Source organism: Crinia signifera, chromosome 12, assembly GCF_055691185.1.
Source record: "Crinia signifera chromosome 12, ASM5569118v1, whole genome shotgun sequence".
NCBI lineage: Eukaryota > Metazoa > Chordata > Amphibia > Anura > Myobatrachidae > Crinia > Crinia signifera.
This window is the reverse complement of record NC_139228.1, coordinates 572,148-590,524: the sequence shown is the minus strand read 5'-3', so window position 1 is coordinate 590,524 and position 18,377 is coordinate 572,148. Positions and strand designations below refer to the sequence as shown.

General features: G+C 45.4%; 1 protein-coding gene across 1 annotated transcript in view; it reads right to left on the bottom strand.

Moving 5' to 3' along the window:
- LOC146050261 (rho GTPase-activating protein 30-like) overlaps nt 1-15,319 on the bottom strand; it is a 44,338-nt gene extending 29,019 nt beyond the window's left edge. Inside the window, exon 1 of the mRNA XM_083167189.1 lies at nt 15,133-15,319. Coding sequence (XP_083023315.1) covers nt 15,133-15,238 — 106 coding nt within the window. The 5' untranslated portion in view covers nt 15,239-15,319. The remainder of the gene's footprint in view (nt 1-15,132) is intronic.
- Between the last annotated feature and the right edge of the window lie 3,058 nt (nt 15,320-18,377).

The following is an 18,377-nucleotide window of genomic DNA, read 5'->3' as shown; positions in this document are numbered from 1 at the left end:
CAAAAGCTGCGAGAATCGAGGCTAATTACAGCGAGTTTGCTGCACTAGCCGCGGCTCTCGTAGTTTAGGGGAATCCTCGCAGTTCTGTGACTGCGAGGATTCCCCCGGAACGTTGCATAGTGCGAGCGGCCGGCGCGGGGGTTAAACTGCGAGGATCACTGGTTTTCTGTGATCCTCGCAGTTTAACCCCCTCGCTGGCCGCTCGCACCGGCATTGAATACTCCTCTCTGTGTTGTACAAAATTTTGCCACAAATTGCCCCCCTCAACAGATATTTTTGTGTTCAAAAGCCATGAAGTCTAGTGATCTTTTGGATGAAAGAGCTGCGTAAATTTAGAAGCTGATGTAGGAGCAGTGAAACAAACAAAACGGTCAATAATGAACCAAGTTGGGTTATAGCCACACAACGGTGGTAGATCAGTAATGAAATTCATGGACAGATGTGTTGAAGGGTTATGAGGAACAAACAGATTTTGTAATTGAGCGACAGGATTAGATTTTATGTTGAGCGCACATGACCAGGGCTGTGTTACTATGCCTACGGGATTTAAGCAGGTGGTCAGGCGTGAGCCCGTAGCCGGGACCGCCAGTTAGGACGGCCACAGCGGATCCTACTCTGACTCTATTGAGTCCCTGAGGCAGATGGTAAACCCCTGCAGAGCTAGGCTTCACCTGTGGCCGCCGCGTCCGAAGGAGCGAGTTAGGCCCGCTCCGACCCCGATGCAGCCAGGTCTTATGTGAGGACAAGGGGTAAACGATCGCCACAGGGCACCCAAGAGGACTACTAACTACCGGGCCTAGCTGGGAGTTGACCCCTGACTGCCGGCACCAGGCCAAACCGGGAAGCGACCAAGTCCCAGACACAGGTGAATGGGAAGAGGAGTCTCCAGCAGGCTATGTTCAAGGGACAGTGACTCCTCAAAACCAGGATAGGACGAGAGGACACTCCCTGCCTGACAGATGTTAATAAAGACTGAAAGATACAAAAAGAAGATAAAGAATGAACCCTCTGAAGGGCACGGCCACGGTGGACCACAGGAGCAGAATGAAAAGGGAATACTGAACCCACGGAGGGGTACCGCCACGGCGGGCCACAGGAGCAGAATGAAAAGGGAATACAGAACCCACGGAGGGGTACGGCCACGGGAGGTGTATGGAAAGGAACAACAATGAACCCACGGAGGGGTACGGCCACGGCGGGCCACTGGAGGAAGAAGATAGACCGAGGCTCCACTGGAGCACTTACGTGACCCACGAGAGGATGGAGATAGTGGGCCAAACGCAGGCTCAGACTGAAGCAGGTCTTCTGGTAGAAGCAGGAAGCTGACAGGACACTCCAGGGAAGGCTGGGAGAATCAGACACAGAAGACACCAGGAGCTGGAAAGCAGGACTTGTGGACTGGAAGCCACGGGGACCGGGACGCAAGGGCTATGGTAAGCATAAGCTATCTGCCAACAGGGCAGAGAGCTAGCAGCTAAACTAGCTAAAGCAGACGCCGGCTATTTATTTGAACTTTCGCGCCGCCTGACGTCAGGCAGGCGCATCACCTGCCGCCGGGCGGACGCTTGGGAACGTTGCCTAGCAACGTCCCGACGCTCCCCGTCAGAAGGAGGCTTGAGACGCTGCCGGGCAACGTCCCCGGCTGCGTCACAGCGTGCAGCATCCGCCGTCCGTCCGGGTGCCTCGCACCCCGGACGGCGGTGCGCAACAGGCTGCCGACAGGGGGGGACTGTGGGGTCTGGAGTCCCAGGCCCCGGCAGACATGGGGGCCCGGGGGGCAGCGGAATACCCCTGCACAGGCAGTGGATGCAGCAGCCCTGCCAGTGCCATGGAGCACAGGGAGGAGGAGGAGGCCTGACTGGTTTGCGGGGCGAAAACATCTGGACTCCCGGCAGGGGATCGCGGGGAGATGACTCTGGGATCAGAAGGAAGACTCCCGGCAGGCGATCGCGGGAAGGAGACCCGGCTCGGGGACCGGGACCGCAGCGCAGATCAGATCAGAGGAGGAGGCCAGTGTGTACGGTATGCTTTATACTGTGTAGTGTGTGTGTGTATGAATGTATGCTGTGGATATTTAGTATGTAGCTATGCAGTGTAGTGTGTGTGTGTGTGTGTGTGTGTGTGTGTGGTGTGTGGGGGGGGGGGGTTTGGAGGCCCAGACTGGAAATCAATCCCGGGCCCCACAATTTCTAGTGGCAGCCCTGCACTTGACACAGAAAGCAATAAACTCAAACATCGGGGTGACTGAGCTGAAAGCCACCCAGGGTGTACAGGGCAGCGATGACCGTGCTCCCATATCATCGCTGACCCAGTAACTTATCTGCTTGGTATTACCAGTAGATGAGCAATGGGGTGGGTGGCTTTCCATATTGTCCAGCTATGTCCACCCCCGGGGGAAAAAAACACTAAAACGGGCGAAAATCACAGTGTGTATGCAATGAGCGATTATCAGGCCAGTCATTCTCCCCATCAGTGTGTATGCACTGAGCGATTATCAGCCCAGTCATTCTCCCCATCAGTGTGTATGCACAGAGCGATTATCAGCCCAGTCATTCTCCCCATCAGTGTGTATGCACAGAGCGATCATCAGATCAGTCTTTCTCCCCATCAGTGTGTATGCACAGAGCGATTATCAGCCCAGTCATTCTGCCCATCAGTGTGTATGCACAGAGCGATTATCAGCCCAGTCATTCTCTCCATCAGTGTGTATGCACAGAGCGATTATCAGGCCAGTCATTCTCCCCATCAGTGTGTATGCACAGAGCGATTATCAGGCCAGTCATTCTGTCCATCAGTGTGTATGCACAGAGCGATTATCAGCCCAGTCATTCTCCCCATCAGTGTGTATGCACAGAGCGATTATCAGGGCAGTCATTCTGACCATCAGTGTGTATGCACAGAGCGATTATCAGGCCAGTCATTCTGCCCATCAGTGTGTATGCACAGAGCGATTATCAGGCCAGTCATTCTGCCCATCAGTGTGTATGCACAGAGCGATTATCAGCCCAGTCATTCTGCCCATCAGTATGTATGCACTGAGCGATTATCAGCCCAGTCATTCTCCCCATCAGTGTGTATGCAGTGAGCGATTATCAGATCAGTCATTCTCCCCATCAGTGTGTATGCACAGATCGATTTTCAGCCCAGTCATTCTCCCCATCAGTGTGTATGCACAGAGCGATTTTCAGCCCAGTCATTCTCCCCATCAGTGTGTATGCACAGAGCGATTATCAGCCCAGTCATTCTCCCCATCAGTGTGTATGCACAGAGCGATTTTCAGCCCAGTCATTCTCCCCATCAGTGTGTATGCACAGAGCGATTATCAGCCCAGTCATTCTGCCCATCAGTGTGTATGCACTGAACGATTATCAGCCCAGTCATTCTGCCCATCAGTGTGTATGCACAGAGCGATTATCAGCCCAGTCATTCTCCCCATCAGTGTGTATGCACAGAGCGATTATCAGCCCAGTCATTCTCCCCATCAGTGTGTATGCACAGAGCGATTATCAGCCTAGTCATTCTCCCCATCAGTGTGTATGCACTGAGCGATTATCAGCCCAGTCATTCTCCCCATCAGTGTGTATGCACTGAGCGATTTTCATCCCAGTCATTCTCCCCATCAGTGTGTATGCACAGATCGATTATCAGCCCAGTCATTCTCCCCATCAGTTTGTATGCACTGAGCGATTATCAGCCCAGTCATTCTCCCCATCAGTGTGTATGCACTGAGCGATTATCAGCCCAGTCATTCTCCCCATCAGTGTGTATGCACTGAGCGATTATCAGCCCAGTCATTCTCCCCATCAGTGTGTATGCACTGAGCGATTATCAGCCCAGTCATTCTCCCCATCAGTGTGTATGCACTGAGCGATTATCAGCCCAGTCATTCTCCCCATCAGTGTGTATGCACTGAGCGATTATCAGCCCAGTCATTCTCCCCATCAGTGTGTATGCACGGAGCGATTATCAGCCCAGTCATTCTCCCCATCAGTGTGTATGCACTGAGCGATTATCAGCCCAGTCATTCTCCCCATCAGTGTGTATGCACTGAGCGATTATCAGCCCAGTCATTCTCCCCATCAGTGTGTATGCACTGAGCGATTATCAGCCCAGTCATTCTCCCCATCAGTGTGTATGCACTGAGCGATTATCAGCCCAGTCATTCTCCCCATCAGTGTGTATGCACAGATCGATTATCAGCCCAGTCATTCTCCCCATCAGTGTGTATGCACAGATCGATTATCAGCGCAGTCATTCTCCCCATCAGTGTGTATGCACAGAGCGATTATCAGCCCAGTCATTCTCCCCATCAGTGTGTATGCACTGAGCGATTATCAGCTCAGTCATTCTCCCAATCAGTGTGTATGCACTGAGCGATTTTCAGCCCAGTCATTCTGCCCATCAGTGTGTATGCAATGAGCGATTATCAGGCCAGTCATTCTGCCCATCAGTGTGTAGGCAATGAGCGATTATCAGCCCAGTCATTCTCCCAATCAGTGTGTATGCACTGAGCGGTTTTCAGCCCTGTCATTCTCCCCATCAGTGTGTATTCAATGAGCGATTATCTGCCCAGTCATTCTGCCCATCAGTGTGTATGCAATGAGCGATTATCAGGCCAGTCATTCTCCCCATCAGTGTGTATGCACTGAGCTATTATCAGCCCAGTCATTCTGCCCATCAGTGTGTATGCACAGAGCGATTATCAGCCCAGTCATTCTCCCCATCAGTGTGTATGCACTGAGCGATTATCAGCCCAGTCATTCTGCCCATCAGTGTGTATGCACAGAGCGATTATCAGCCCAGTCATTCTCCCCATCAGTGTGTATGCACTGAGCGATTATCAGCCCAGTCATTCTGCCCATCAGTGTGTATGCAATGAGCGATTATCAGGCCAGTCATTCTCCCCATCAGTGTGTATGCACTGAGCTATTATCAGCCCAGTCATTCTGCCCATCAGTGTGTATGCAATGAGCGATTATCAGCCCAGTCATTCTCCCAATCGGTGTGTATGCACTGAGTGATTTTCAGCCCAGTCATTCTGCCCATCAGTGTGTATGCACTGAGCGATTATCAGCCCAGTCATTTTCCCCATCAGTGTGTATGCACTGAGCTATTATCAGCCCAGTCATTCTGCCCATCAGTGTGTATGCAATGAGCGATTTTCAGCCCAGTCATCCTCCCAATCGGTGTGTATGCACTGAGTGATTTTCAGCCCAGTCATTCTGCCCATCAGTGTGTATGCACTGAGCAATTTTCAGCCCATGGTGTATGATATGGTGTATCATGTGGTGTATGATATAGTATATGATATGGTGTATGATATGGTGTATTATATGGTGTATGATATAGTATATGATATGGTGTATGATATAGTATATGATATGGTGTATGATGTGGTATATGATATGGTGTATTATATGGTGTATGATATGGTGTATTATATGGTGTATGATATGGTGTATTATATGTTGTATTATATAATGTATTATATGGTGTATGATATGGTGTATTATATAATGTATTATATAATGTATTATATGGTGTATGATATGGTGTATTATATAATGTATTATATGGTGTATGATATGGTGTATTATATAGTGTATTATATGGTGTATTATATAGTGTATTATATAATGTATTATATGGTGTATTATATAATGTATTATATGGTGTATTATATGGTGTATTATATAGTTTATTATATAGTGTATTATATGGTGTATGATATGGTGTATTATATGGTGTATTATATAATGTATTATATGGTGTATGATATGGTGTATTATATAATGTATTATATGGTGTATTATATAGTGTATTATATGGTGTATTATATGGTGTATTATATGGTGTATGATATGGTGTATGATATGGTGTATTATATAATGTATTATATGGTGTATGATATGGTGTATTATATAATGTATTATATGGTGTATTATATAGTGTATTATATGGTGTATTATATGGTGTATTATATAATGTATTATATGGTGTATGATATAGTATATGATATGGTGTATTATATGGTGTATGATATGGTGTATTATATGGTGTATTATATGGTGTATTATATGGTGTATTATATGGTGTATTATATGGTGTATGATATGGTGTATTATATAATGTATTATATGGTGTATTATATAGTGTATTATATGGTGTATTATATGGTGTATTATATGGTGTATTATATAATGTATTATATGGTGTATTATTTAACCCCTTCACGACATTTGACGTATATATACGTCATGGCCGGGAAGTACTTCCCGACACATGACGTATATATACGTCATGACTTTAAACTGTCACTGCGTCTCGAGACGCAGTGACAGAGGGACGATGTCTGCTGTCCCTGACAGCAGACATGTCCCTGCATGCCCAGGGGGGGCTGCGATGCCGCCCCCCCGTCGGCGATCGCTGTGATTGGCTGTTCAGTGTGAACAGCCATTCACAGCGTTTTCCTGTGTTACCAGCGAATCAGACGCTTGGTAACACAGGTGTCAATCACCGCCGGGCGTCAGGGGGCATGAGGGGGTCATCGGTGACGATGACACCTCACCCCACCCTCACCCCACCTGCCCCCAAGGCTGTGATTGGTCCGTGGGACCCACGGACCAATCACAGCCAAGGCGCGACATTTAAACTACCGGTGACTGCGCTGCAGACGCCATTCCGGTCTGGAGTAGCGTGCAGAGCGGTCACCGTGCCTATCTGCCGTGATACTGACCTGATCCTTGCTCATACTTACCTGATCCTTGCAAATACCTTACCTGATCACTTGATCACTGCTTGTAGCGTGCTGGACGCTTCCTGGATCTGACTTCCTGAGACTTCCTGCTGCTGCTGCAGTGTGATAGAGAGATAGAGAGATAGAGAGAGAGAGATAGAGAGAGATAGAGAGATAGTGACAGAGAGAGCTATATTTTGTGTCTGCTACCCCCCCTTTTTGGGGGTGCAGGGGTTTTTTATATATAAATAACTGTCGCTGCTGCTGCAGTGTCATAGTGATAGATAGTGAGAGATAGTGATAGATAGTGATAGATAGTGAGAGATAGAGAGATTTGTGTCTGCTACCCCCCCTTTTTGGGGGTGCAGGTTTTTTTTCTATATATATAACTGTCAGTGCTGCTGCTGCAGTGTCATAGTGATAGATAGTGATAGATAGTGAGAGATAGAGAGATAGAGAGAGATAGTGACAGAGAGTGATAGAGAGTGTATATTTTGAGTCTGCTACCCCCCCTTTTTGGGGGTGCAGGTTTTTTTTTATACATATAACTGTCAGTGCTGCTGCTGCAGTGTGATAGATAGTGATAGATAGTGATAGATAGTGATAGATAGTGAGAGATAGAGAGAGATAGTGACAGAGAGTGTATATTTTGTGTCTGCTACCCCCGCCTTTTGTGCTGATCACTATATCTGAGGTGATCAGCAACTTTTTGGGGGCGCAGAGGTTTTTTTTTTTTTATATATACCTGTCAGTTGCTGCCAGTTGCACCAAAGGTTGTGCACCTGCTGCCCCTCACTGGTAATCAGTGTCGCATCACTGATCACCTTTTTTTTTTTTTTGTGGGTGCTGTGTGGTCTTTTTTTAATTTTTTTTTTACACACACTGTGATTTTGTGGGTGTCCTGTGGCCACTGTGCGCTGATCAGTGACGTACATCACTGATCAGCTTTTTCGGCACAGGGTTGATCTTTTTTTTTGATCAAATTCCTGTTGCCTTTGAGCGCTGTTCAGTGACAGACGTTACTGACCAACATCTGTGCTCAATTTTTGGCGCAGGACCTTTTTTTTTGTTTTTTTAACCCCTTCAATTTTTTTTTTTTTTAACCCCTTCAATTTTTTTTTTTTTAACCCCTTCAATTTTTTTTTTTTTGTATAAAGTATTTTTTTTTTCTGCACTACATACACACAACACACTACATACCCCCCGGGTTGAAATAAAGTTTGTACCCCCCCCCTACACTATACACGTGTTGAAACATTTCACTACCAGTAACACAAAAATAAAAATGTCATCCCAAATGTCATCCCAAATGTCATCCCAGTCATCCAGAAGAATGTATTCAGTGGAGGAGGCATATGCCATGCTTGCTTCTGATTCTGACACAGCCAGTGAGGCAAGCGGGGAATTTGAAGGATTCGTCTTAAGCTCCTCTTCCTCCTCTGGTGATGAGGGACCCCCTCAAAGACGCCCCCGTAGAGCAGCTGAGACCCCCCCCCCAATAATTGATCTCGTATGGACCCCACCACCAGACAATTTTGAGCCCCAGGTTCCTGAGTTTTTGGCCATGCCAGGAATCCAATTTGATTCCACAGGTCTCAGAGAAATTGACTTTTTCAAATTATTTTTCTCTGATGATTTTATAAATTTAATGGTGGACCAAACTAATTTATATGCCCAGCAGTTTATTGCTCAAAACCCCACGTCATCATTTGCTAGGTGGACCCCTGTAGATGCAGTAGAGATGATGACGTTTTGGGGTCTGGTGTTTCATATGGGCATAGTAAAAAAGCCACAAATTAGGCAATATTGGAGTACAGATGTTCTGTACAGCACCCCATTTTACCGTATGGCCATGACTCGGACTCGTTTTGAGGCAATCCATAAATTTATACATTACACCGATAATGCACAGTGCCCACCCAGAGATGATCCCACCTTTGACAGGCTATTCAAAGTCAGGCCGGTCATTGATCATTTCAGTGCCAAATTTGCAGAGCTGTACATCCCTGATAAATGTATTAGCATCGACGAGTCCCTTATACATTTTAAAGGAAGGGTTAAATTCCGCCAGTACCTTCCCAGTAAGAGGGCAAGGTATGGCATAAAAATGTATAAGCTGTGTGAAAGCACCACAGGGTACACCCACAAGTTTAGGGTATATGAAGGGAAGGATTCAAGAATTGAACCGCCAGAATGCCCCCCCTCCCTCGTAGGTGTTAGTGGCAAAATTGTCTGGGATTTAGTGCACCCCTTCCTGGATAAAGGTTATCACCTCTATGTGGATAACTTTTACACCAGCATCCCCCTGTTTAAGGCCCTTGGTTCAAGAGGTACAGCAGCTTGCGGTACTGTGCGCAAGAACCAAAGAGGCCTCCCAAAAACGCACATTGCCCAAGTAATGAGAAGGGGTGAAAGCAGGGGAATATGCACCGAAAATATGTTGTTGGTCAAATATAAGGACAAGAGGGATGTCCTTATACTGACAACAATTCACGGAGACAGTACCACCTCCGTCCCTGTACGAGGTACCAGTACCCACACCTCAAAACCAAATTGTATCCTAGATTACAATAAGTACATGGGCGGAGTGGATCTTTCAGATCAGGTACTGAAGCCGTACAGTGCCCTGCGGAAAACAAATATCTGGTACAAGAAGCTGGCTGTGTATATCATCCAGATGGCACTGTATAACGCTTACGTGCTATTCCGTTCTACCGGCCAGAGGGGGACATTTATGCACTTTCAAGAGGAAGTCATAAAGGGCCTAATATTTGGGAACCAGCAGGCAGAGGGCCCCAGTACTTCTAGTACTGGCCCCCGTATTGTACCAGGGCAGCATTTTCCCAACGAAATCCCCTCCACTGCAAGAAAGGGCAGGACACAAAAAAGGTGCAAAGTTTGCTATAAAAAGGGAATAAGAAAGGAAACTATTTTCCACTGTGAAACTTGCCCCGACAAACCCGGCCTATGTATAAAGGAGTGTTTTAAAATATACCACACATCGATGGATTATTAGGTTCATCATTTCACCGTCCATCGGGGGTCTTGCTAATGCCACATAGCACCCACTATTCATTCCACCAGAATCTGAGCTGCAAAATCCAAAAATTACTCCTTCCCTTCTGAGTCCTGCCATGCACCCAACTGGTATTTTTTGTTCTCATGTGAGGCATTGCCGTACTCTGGAGAAATGGGGGCACATATTTTGGGGTGCTTTGTCTCCTTCATTCCTTGTGAAAATGAAAAATTTTGAGCCAGAAGTACATTTTTGTGTAAAAAAATGTAATTTTTCATTTTCACAGCCCAGTTGTACCAAAATTGGTGAAACCCCTGGGGGTTTGAAATGTACACTATACCCCTAGATGAATTCCCTGAGGGGTGTAGTTTGCAAAATGGGGTCACTTGTGGGGGGGTTCCACTGTATTGGCAATGCAACATAGCACCCACCATTCATTCCACCAAAATCTGTGCTGCCAAATCCAAAAATCACTCCTTCCCTTCTGAGTCCTGCCATGCGCCCCACTGGTATTTTTTAGTCACATGTGAGGCATTGCCGTACTCGGGAGAAATGGGGGCACAGATTTTGGGGTGCTTTGTCTCCTTCATTCCTTGTGAAAATGAAAAATTTTGAGCCAGAACTGCATTTTTGTGTAAAAAAATGTAATTTTTCATTTTCACTGCCCAGTTGTATCAAAATTGGTGAAACCCCTGGGGGTTTGAAATGTACACTATACCCCTAGATGAATTCCCTGAGGGGTGTACTTTGCAAAATGGGGTGACTTGTGGGGGGGTTCCACTGTATTGGTGCAACATAGCACCCACCATGTATTCCACCAAAATCTGTGCTGCAAAATCCAAAAATCACTCCTTCCCTTCTGAGTCCTGCCATGCGCCCAACTGGTATTTTTTGGTCACATGTGAGGCATTGCCGTACTCGGGAGAAATTGGGGCACAGATTTTGGGGTGCTTTGTCTCCTTCATTCCTTGTGAAAATGAAAAATTTTGAGCCAGAACTGCATTTTTGTGTAAAAAAATGTAATTTTTCATTTTCACTGCCCAGTTGTATCAAAATTGGTGAAACCCCTGGGGGTTTGAAATGTACACTATACCCCTAGATGAATTCCCTGAGGGGTGTACTTTGCAAAATGGGGTGACTTGTGGGGGGGTTCCACTGTATTGGTGCTTTGGGAGTATTGCTAATGCAACATGGCACCCACTATTCATTCCACCAAAATCTGTGCTGCCAAATCCAAAAATCACTCCTTCCCTTCTGAGTCCTGCCATGCGCCCAACTGGTATTTTTTGGTCACATGTGAGGCATTGCCGTACTCGGGAGAAATTGGGGCACAGATTTTGGGGTGCTTTGTCTCCTTCATTCCTTGTGAAAATGAAAAATTTTGAGCCAGAACTGCATTTTTGTGTAAAAAAATGTAATTTTTCATTTTCACTGCCCAGTTGTATCAAAATTGGTGAAACCCCTGGGGGTTTGAAATGTACACTATACCCCTAGATGAATTCCCTGAGGGGTGTAGTTTGCAAAATGGGGTGACTTGTGGGGGGGTTCCACTGTATTGGTGCTTTGGGAGTCTTGATAATGCAACATGGCACCCACCATTCATTCCACCAAAATCTGTGCTGCCAAATCCAAAAATCACTCCTTCCCTTCTGAGTCCTGCCATGCGCCCAACTGGTATTTTTTGGTCACATGTGAGGCATTGCCGTACTCGGGAGAAATTGGGGCACAGATTTTGGGGTGCTTTGTCTCCTTCATTCCTTGTGAAAATGAAAAATTTTGAGCCAGAACTGCATTTTTGTGTAAAAAAATGTAATTTTTCATTTTCACTGCCCACTTGTATCAAAATTGGTGAAACCCCTGGGGGTTTGAAATGTACACTATACCCCTAGATGAATTCCCTGAGGGGTGTAGTTTTCAAAATGGGGTGACTTGTGGGGGGGTTCCACTGTATTGGTGCTTGGGGGGTCTTGCTAATGCGACATAGCACCCACCAAAATTCCACCAGAATCTGAGCTGCAAAATCCAAAAATCACTCCTTCCGTTCTGAGTCCTGCCATGCACCCAACTGGTATTTTTTGGTCACATGTGAGGCATTGCCGTACTCGGGAGAAATTGGGGCACAGATTTTGGGGTGCTTTTTCTCCTTCATACCTTCTGAAAATGAAAAATTTCGAGCCAGAACTGCATTTTTGTGTAAAAAATGTAATTTTTCATTTTCACTGCCCAGTTGTATCAAAATTGGTGAAACCCCTGGGGGTTTGAAATGTACACTATACCCCTAGATGAATTCCCTGAGGGGTGTACTTTGCAAAATGGGGTGACTTGTGGGGGGGTTCCACTGTATTGGTGCAACATAGCACCCACCATTTATTCCACCAAAATCTGTGCTGCAAAATCCAAAAATCACTCCTTCCCTTCTGAGTCCTGCCATGCGCCCAACTGGTATTTTTTGGTCACATGTGAGGCATTGCCGTACTCGGGAGAAATTGGGGCACAGATTTTGGGGTGCTTTGTCTCCTTCATTCCTTGTGAAAATGAAAAATTTTGAGCCAGAACTGCATTTTTGTGTAAAAAAATGTAATTTTTCATTTTCACTGCCCAGTTGTATCAAAATTGGTGAAACCCCTGGGGGTTTGAAATGTACACTATACCCCTAGATGAATTCCCTGAGGGGTGTACTTTGCAAAATGGGGTGACTTGTGGGGGGGTTCCACTGTATTGGTGCTTTGGGAGTCTTGCTAATGCAACATGGCACCCACCATTCATTCCACCAAAATCTGTGCTGCCAAATCCAAAAATCACTCCTTCCCTTCTGAGTCCTGCCATGCGCCCAACTGGTATTTTTTGGTCACATGTGAGGCATTGCCGTACTCGGGAGAAATTGGGGCACAGATTTTGGGGTGCTTTGTCTCCTTCATTCCTTGTGAAAATGAAAAATTTTGAGCCAGAACTGCATGTTTGTGTAAAAAAATGTAATTTTCCATTTTCACATCCCAGTTGTACCAAAATTGGTGAAACCCCTGGGGGTTTGAAATGTACACTATACCCCTAGATGAATTCCCTGAGGGGTGTAGATTGCAAAATGGGGTGACTTGTGGGGGAGGTTCCTAACTTTTAGCACTTATGGTGCCTAGAAACCTACATGGTGCCTAAAAAAAAATCTCATAAAAAGGAGGCTCCAAAATCAAGTAGGTGCTCCTTCTATTATGAAGCCTGTGGTTTGGTCAACGTGCACACTAGGGCCACATATAGGATATTTTTGAAAACAAAAGAATTGGGGGAATCAATTTTTAGTCACATTTCTCTAGTAAAATCTACTGTATTCGTTAGAAAAATGTATTAAAATTGAAACTCTGCAAAAAAAAAGAAATTTTGAAATTTCACCTACACTTTGTTTTAATTCCTGTGAAACACCTAAAGGGTTAACAAACTTCCAAACTGCTGTTTTGAATACTGTGAGGGGTGCAGTTTTTGAAATGGCATCATTTATGGGGGTGTCTCACATACAAGTCCCTCAAAGTCACATCAGAACTGAACTGGTCCCTAAAAAAATCAGTGTTTGAAATTTTCTTGAAAATTTGAGAATTTGCTAGTCATATTTGAAGCCTCCTAGTGTCCAAAAAAATGAAAAGGAAGTTGAAATAATGATTGCTACATAAAGTAGACATATGGTCTTTGTTATTTATTAACTATTTTGAGTGGTATGATTATTTGTCTCACAAGCAGAAAATGTGACATTTTGCATATTGCTAAATTTTCCATTTTTTCACGATATTTTGGTATTTTTCACAAAAAAACACAGACTGTATCGACCAAAATTTACCACTAACTTGAAGTACAATGTGTCACGAAAAAACTATCTCAAAATCACTGGGATAAGTAAAAGCAAAATAAAGTTATCCCCACTTAAGTGAGACATGTCAGATTTGAAAAAAAGGGCTCTGTTATGAAGGCACAAACTGGCTCTGTCATGAAGGGGATAATGTATGATATGGTGTATTATATGGTGTATGATATGGTGTATGATATGGTGTATTATATAGTGTATTATATGGTGTATTATATAGTGTATTATATAATGTATTATATGGTGTATTATATAATGTATTATATGGTGTATTATATGGTGTATTATATAGTTTATTATATAGTGTATTATATGGTGTATGATATGGTGTATTATATGGTGTATTATATAATGTATTATATGGTGTATGATATGGTGTATTATATAATGTATTATATGGTGTATTATATAGTGTATTATATGGTGTATTATATGGTGTATTATATGGTGTATGATATGGTGTATGATATGGTGTATTATATAATGTATTATATGGTGTATGATATGGTGTATTATATAATGTATTATATGGTGTATTATATAGTGTATTATATGGTGTATTATATGGTGTATTATATAATGTATTATATGGTGTATGATATAGTATATGATATGGTGTATTATATGGTGTATGATATGGTGTATTATATGGTGTATTATATGGTGTATTATATGGTGTATTATATGGTGTATGATATGGTGTATTATATAATGTATTATATGGTGTATTATATAGTGTATTATATGGTGTATTATATGGTGTATTATATGGTGTATTATATAATGTATTATATGGTGTATTATATAATGTATGATATGGTGTATTATATGGTGTATGATATGGTGTATTATATGGTGTATTATATGGTGTATTATATAATGTATTATATGGTGTATGATATGGTGTATTATATAATGTATTATATGGTGTATTATATAGTGTATTATATGGTGTATTATATGGTGTATTATATGGTGTATTATATAATGTATTATATGGTGTATTATATAATGTATTATATAGTGTATTATATGGTGTATTATATGGTGTATTATATGGTGTATTATATGGTGTATTATATAATGTATTATATGGTGTATTATATAATGTATTATATGGTGTATTATATAGTGTATTATATGGTGTATGATATGGTGTATTATATAATGTATTATATGGTGTATTATATAGTGTATTATATGGTGTATTATATGGTGTATTATATAATGTATTATATGGTGTATGATATGGTGTATTATATAGTGTATTATATAGTGTATTATATGGTGTATTATATAATGTATTATATGGTGTATGATATGGTGTATTATATAATGTATTATATGGTGTATTATATGGTGTATTATATGGTGTATGATATGGTGTATTATATAATGTATTATATGGTGCATTATGTGGTGTATTATATGGTGTATGATATGGTGTATGATATGGTGTATTATATGGTGTATGATATGGTGTATTATATGGTGTATTATATGGTACATGTGACGCCCGTATCAGGGACTCACCTTCCTGTCCCGACAGTTGCAGATGTTCTACTAAACTGCACCCAAATACTTTGTCCTTGATGGTTTTCTTCTTCACCCTCTGCCGGGCCTTCATCGCCAGCGACATTGCTGGGTTATATTCCTGTCATCAGCTCAGTGAGACCGCACGAGAACGGGGAGGTTCATGATGGACACCTGCCACCAGCCAGCAAGAAGGATGTTGTGTGCACAGGAAGTGGTTGGCTTGGAGGAAGCACCCTTGTTACAGAAATGGTTTCCACCAGTGACGTGGCTGCGTCGCACCAGTCTCCTGCCCATTTTCAGCTTTGAATTTAATAATCTGAATTTAGAGGAAGCTTGCGCTACTGTCTTATAAGCCACATCCTGTGCAGAGCATCACTCAGACCGCAGAACATTTCACATACAGAACAGAAGCTTTCAGTTTAACATGGCTGCCACCAACGGTCAAGACTCCCAAACCTTAGGGGACCCACCCTGCAGTACACCAACCCCCAAACACCAGGGGCCACACACACACACACACACACACACACACACACCAGAACCAACCAAGACCCAAGGGCCCCACTCTACAGGACCCGGACCCCCCAAAAACCAGGGGACACACTAGGGTCACCAACTCAACCCTTTAATCCAGGACACATATTAATTACACAGGTTCTGTGGCTGGATTTCACCTGGTTTTAAACTGCCACAGAACCTGTGTAATTAATATGTGTCCCGGATTAAAGGGATGAGTTGGTAACCCTAGGACCCACACAAACCCTGAAGGCCCTGCAGCCCGAGGTGCAACACACCCCGGGGCCCCACAAAACCACGGGATCCCACACTGCAGGACTGGCCACCCTCACCCTGCACTATATCACACTGACGCTCCCTCACCCTGTACTATATCACCATGACGCTCCCTCACCCTGCAGCCTGCACTATATCACACTGATGCTCAGTCACCCTGGGCCTTATTTTGGTTCATTCTTTCTGACAAAATCCTTCTTAGATGGACAAAACCATGTGCACTGCAGGGGGGCAGATGTAACATGTGCAGAGAGAATTAGATTTGGGTGAGTTATTTTGTTTCTGTTCAGGGTAAATACTGACTGCTTTATTTTTACACTGCAATATAGATCTCACTTTGAAGTAAAACCCCACCCAAATCTAATTCTCTCTGCACAAGTAACACCTGCCCCCCTGCAGTGCACATGGTTTTGCCCATCTAAGAAGGATTTTGTCAGAAAGAATGAACCAAAATAAGGCCCCCTGTACTATATCACACTGACGCTCCCTCACCCAGCACTATATCACATTGACGCTCCCTCACCCTGTACTATACTGTATCCCACTGATGCTCCCTCACCCTGCACTATATCACCATACCTCCCAGGGCCGGCGCCACCACTAGGCAAATCTAGGCATTTGCCTAGGGCGCCGGCCACTGGAGGGCGGCATTTTGTGCCGCCCGGGTACCTGTCCTACGGCGCTGTGTATTTAAATCTGGCGGCAGAGGCAGCGGGGGTCCCTGCAGTCCATTAGAAATCACGAGCGCTATCCGCCGGGCTATGCGGAAGCGCTTCTAGTGTGAAAACTCTGGCAGCACGGCGCACGCTGATCTCAGCCAATCAGCGTGCTGCCAGTGTTTTGACACTAGAAGCGCTTCCGCATAGCCCGGCGGATAGCGCTCGTGATTTCTAATGGAGGGACCCCCGCTGCCTCCGCCGCCAGATTTAAATACACAGCGCCGCAGGACAGGTACCCCCCCCCCGGCACCGGGGCGCCCCCACCCCGACTCGCCTGGGGCGCTCCGGTGCCTTGCACCGGCCCTGATACCTCCCAACAGTCCCGATTTTATCGGGACAGTCCCGATTGTCAGGGCCTGTCCCGCTGTCCCACCCGTGGGCGGCAGTGTCCCGCGGTGTGGGGGGGGGGCTGTTGGGAGTCCCCCCTGTCAGCTGCTAAGCAGTGGGGAATAAACGCTGTGCGCATGTCTATTCCCGCAGCCAGGGGGCTGGGGGCATGGCTAGAGGCTCACAGAGCCTCCGTGTCATGCCCCCATAGTGGCAAAATGGGGGCGTGGCCTCGCGAGAGAGCCGAGAGTATAGACCACGCCCCCAAATTAGGCCACACCCCGACTGCTGAGCTGCAAAAGTTGGGAGGTATGTATCACACTGACGGCTCCCTCACTCTGCATCCTGTACTATATCACACTGACGCACCCTCACATTGCAGTCTGCACTATATCACACTGACGCTCCCTCACCCTGCAGCCTGCACTATATCACACTGACGCTCCCTCACCCTGCCACCTGCGCTATATCACACTGACGCTCCCTCACCCTGCAGCCTGCTCTATATCACTCTGAAGCTCCCTCACCCTGCAACCTGCACTATATCACACTGACACCCTCCTGCAGCCTGCACTATATCACACTGACGCTCCCTCACCTTGCACTATATCACACTGACCCTCCCACACCCTGCAGCCTGCACTAGATCACACTGACGCTCCCTCACCCTGCACTATATCACACCGATACTCCCTCACCCTGCAGCCTGCACTATATCACTCTGAAGCTCCCTCACCCTGCAGCCTGCACTATATCACACTGACGCTCCCTCACCCTGCAGCCTGCAGTATATCACACTAACGCTCCCTCACCCTGCAGCCTGCACTATATCACTCTGAAGCTCCCTCACCCTGCAGCCTGCACTATATCACACTGACGCTCCCTCACCCTGCAGCCTGCACTATATCACACTGACGCTCCCTCACCCTGCAGCCAGCTCTATATCACACTGACGCTCCCTCACCCTGCAGCTTGCACTATATCACACTGACGCTCCCTCACCCTGCAGCCTGCACTATATCACACTGACGCTCCCTCACCCTGCCACCTGCGCTATATCACACTGACGCTCCCTCACCCTGCAGCCTGCTCTATATCACTCTGAAGCTCCCTCACCCTGCAACCTGCACTATATCACACTGACACCCTCCTGCAGCCTGCACTATATCACACTGACGCTCCCTCACCTTGCACTATATCACACTGACCCTCCCACACCCTGCAGCCTGCACTAGATCACACTGACGCTCCCTCACCCTGCACTATATCACACCGATACTCCCTCACCCTGCAGCCTGCACTATATCATACTGACACTCCCTCTCCCTGCAGCCTGCACTATATCACACTGATGCTCCCTCACCCTGCAGCCTGCACTATATCACACTGACACCCTCCCTCACC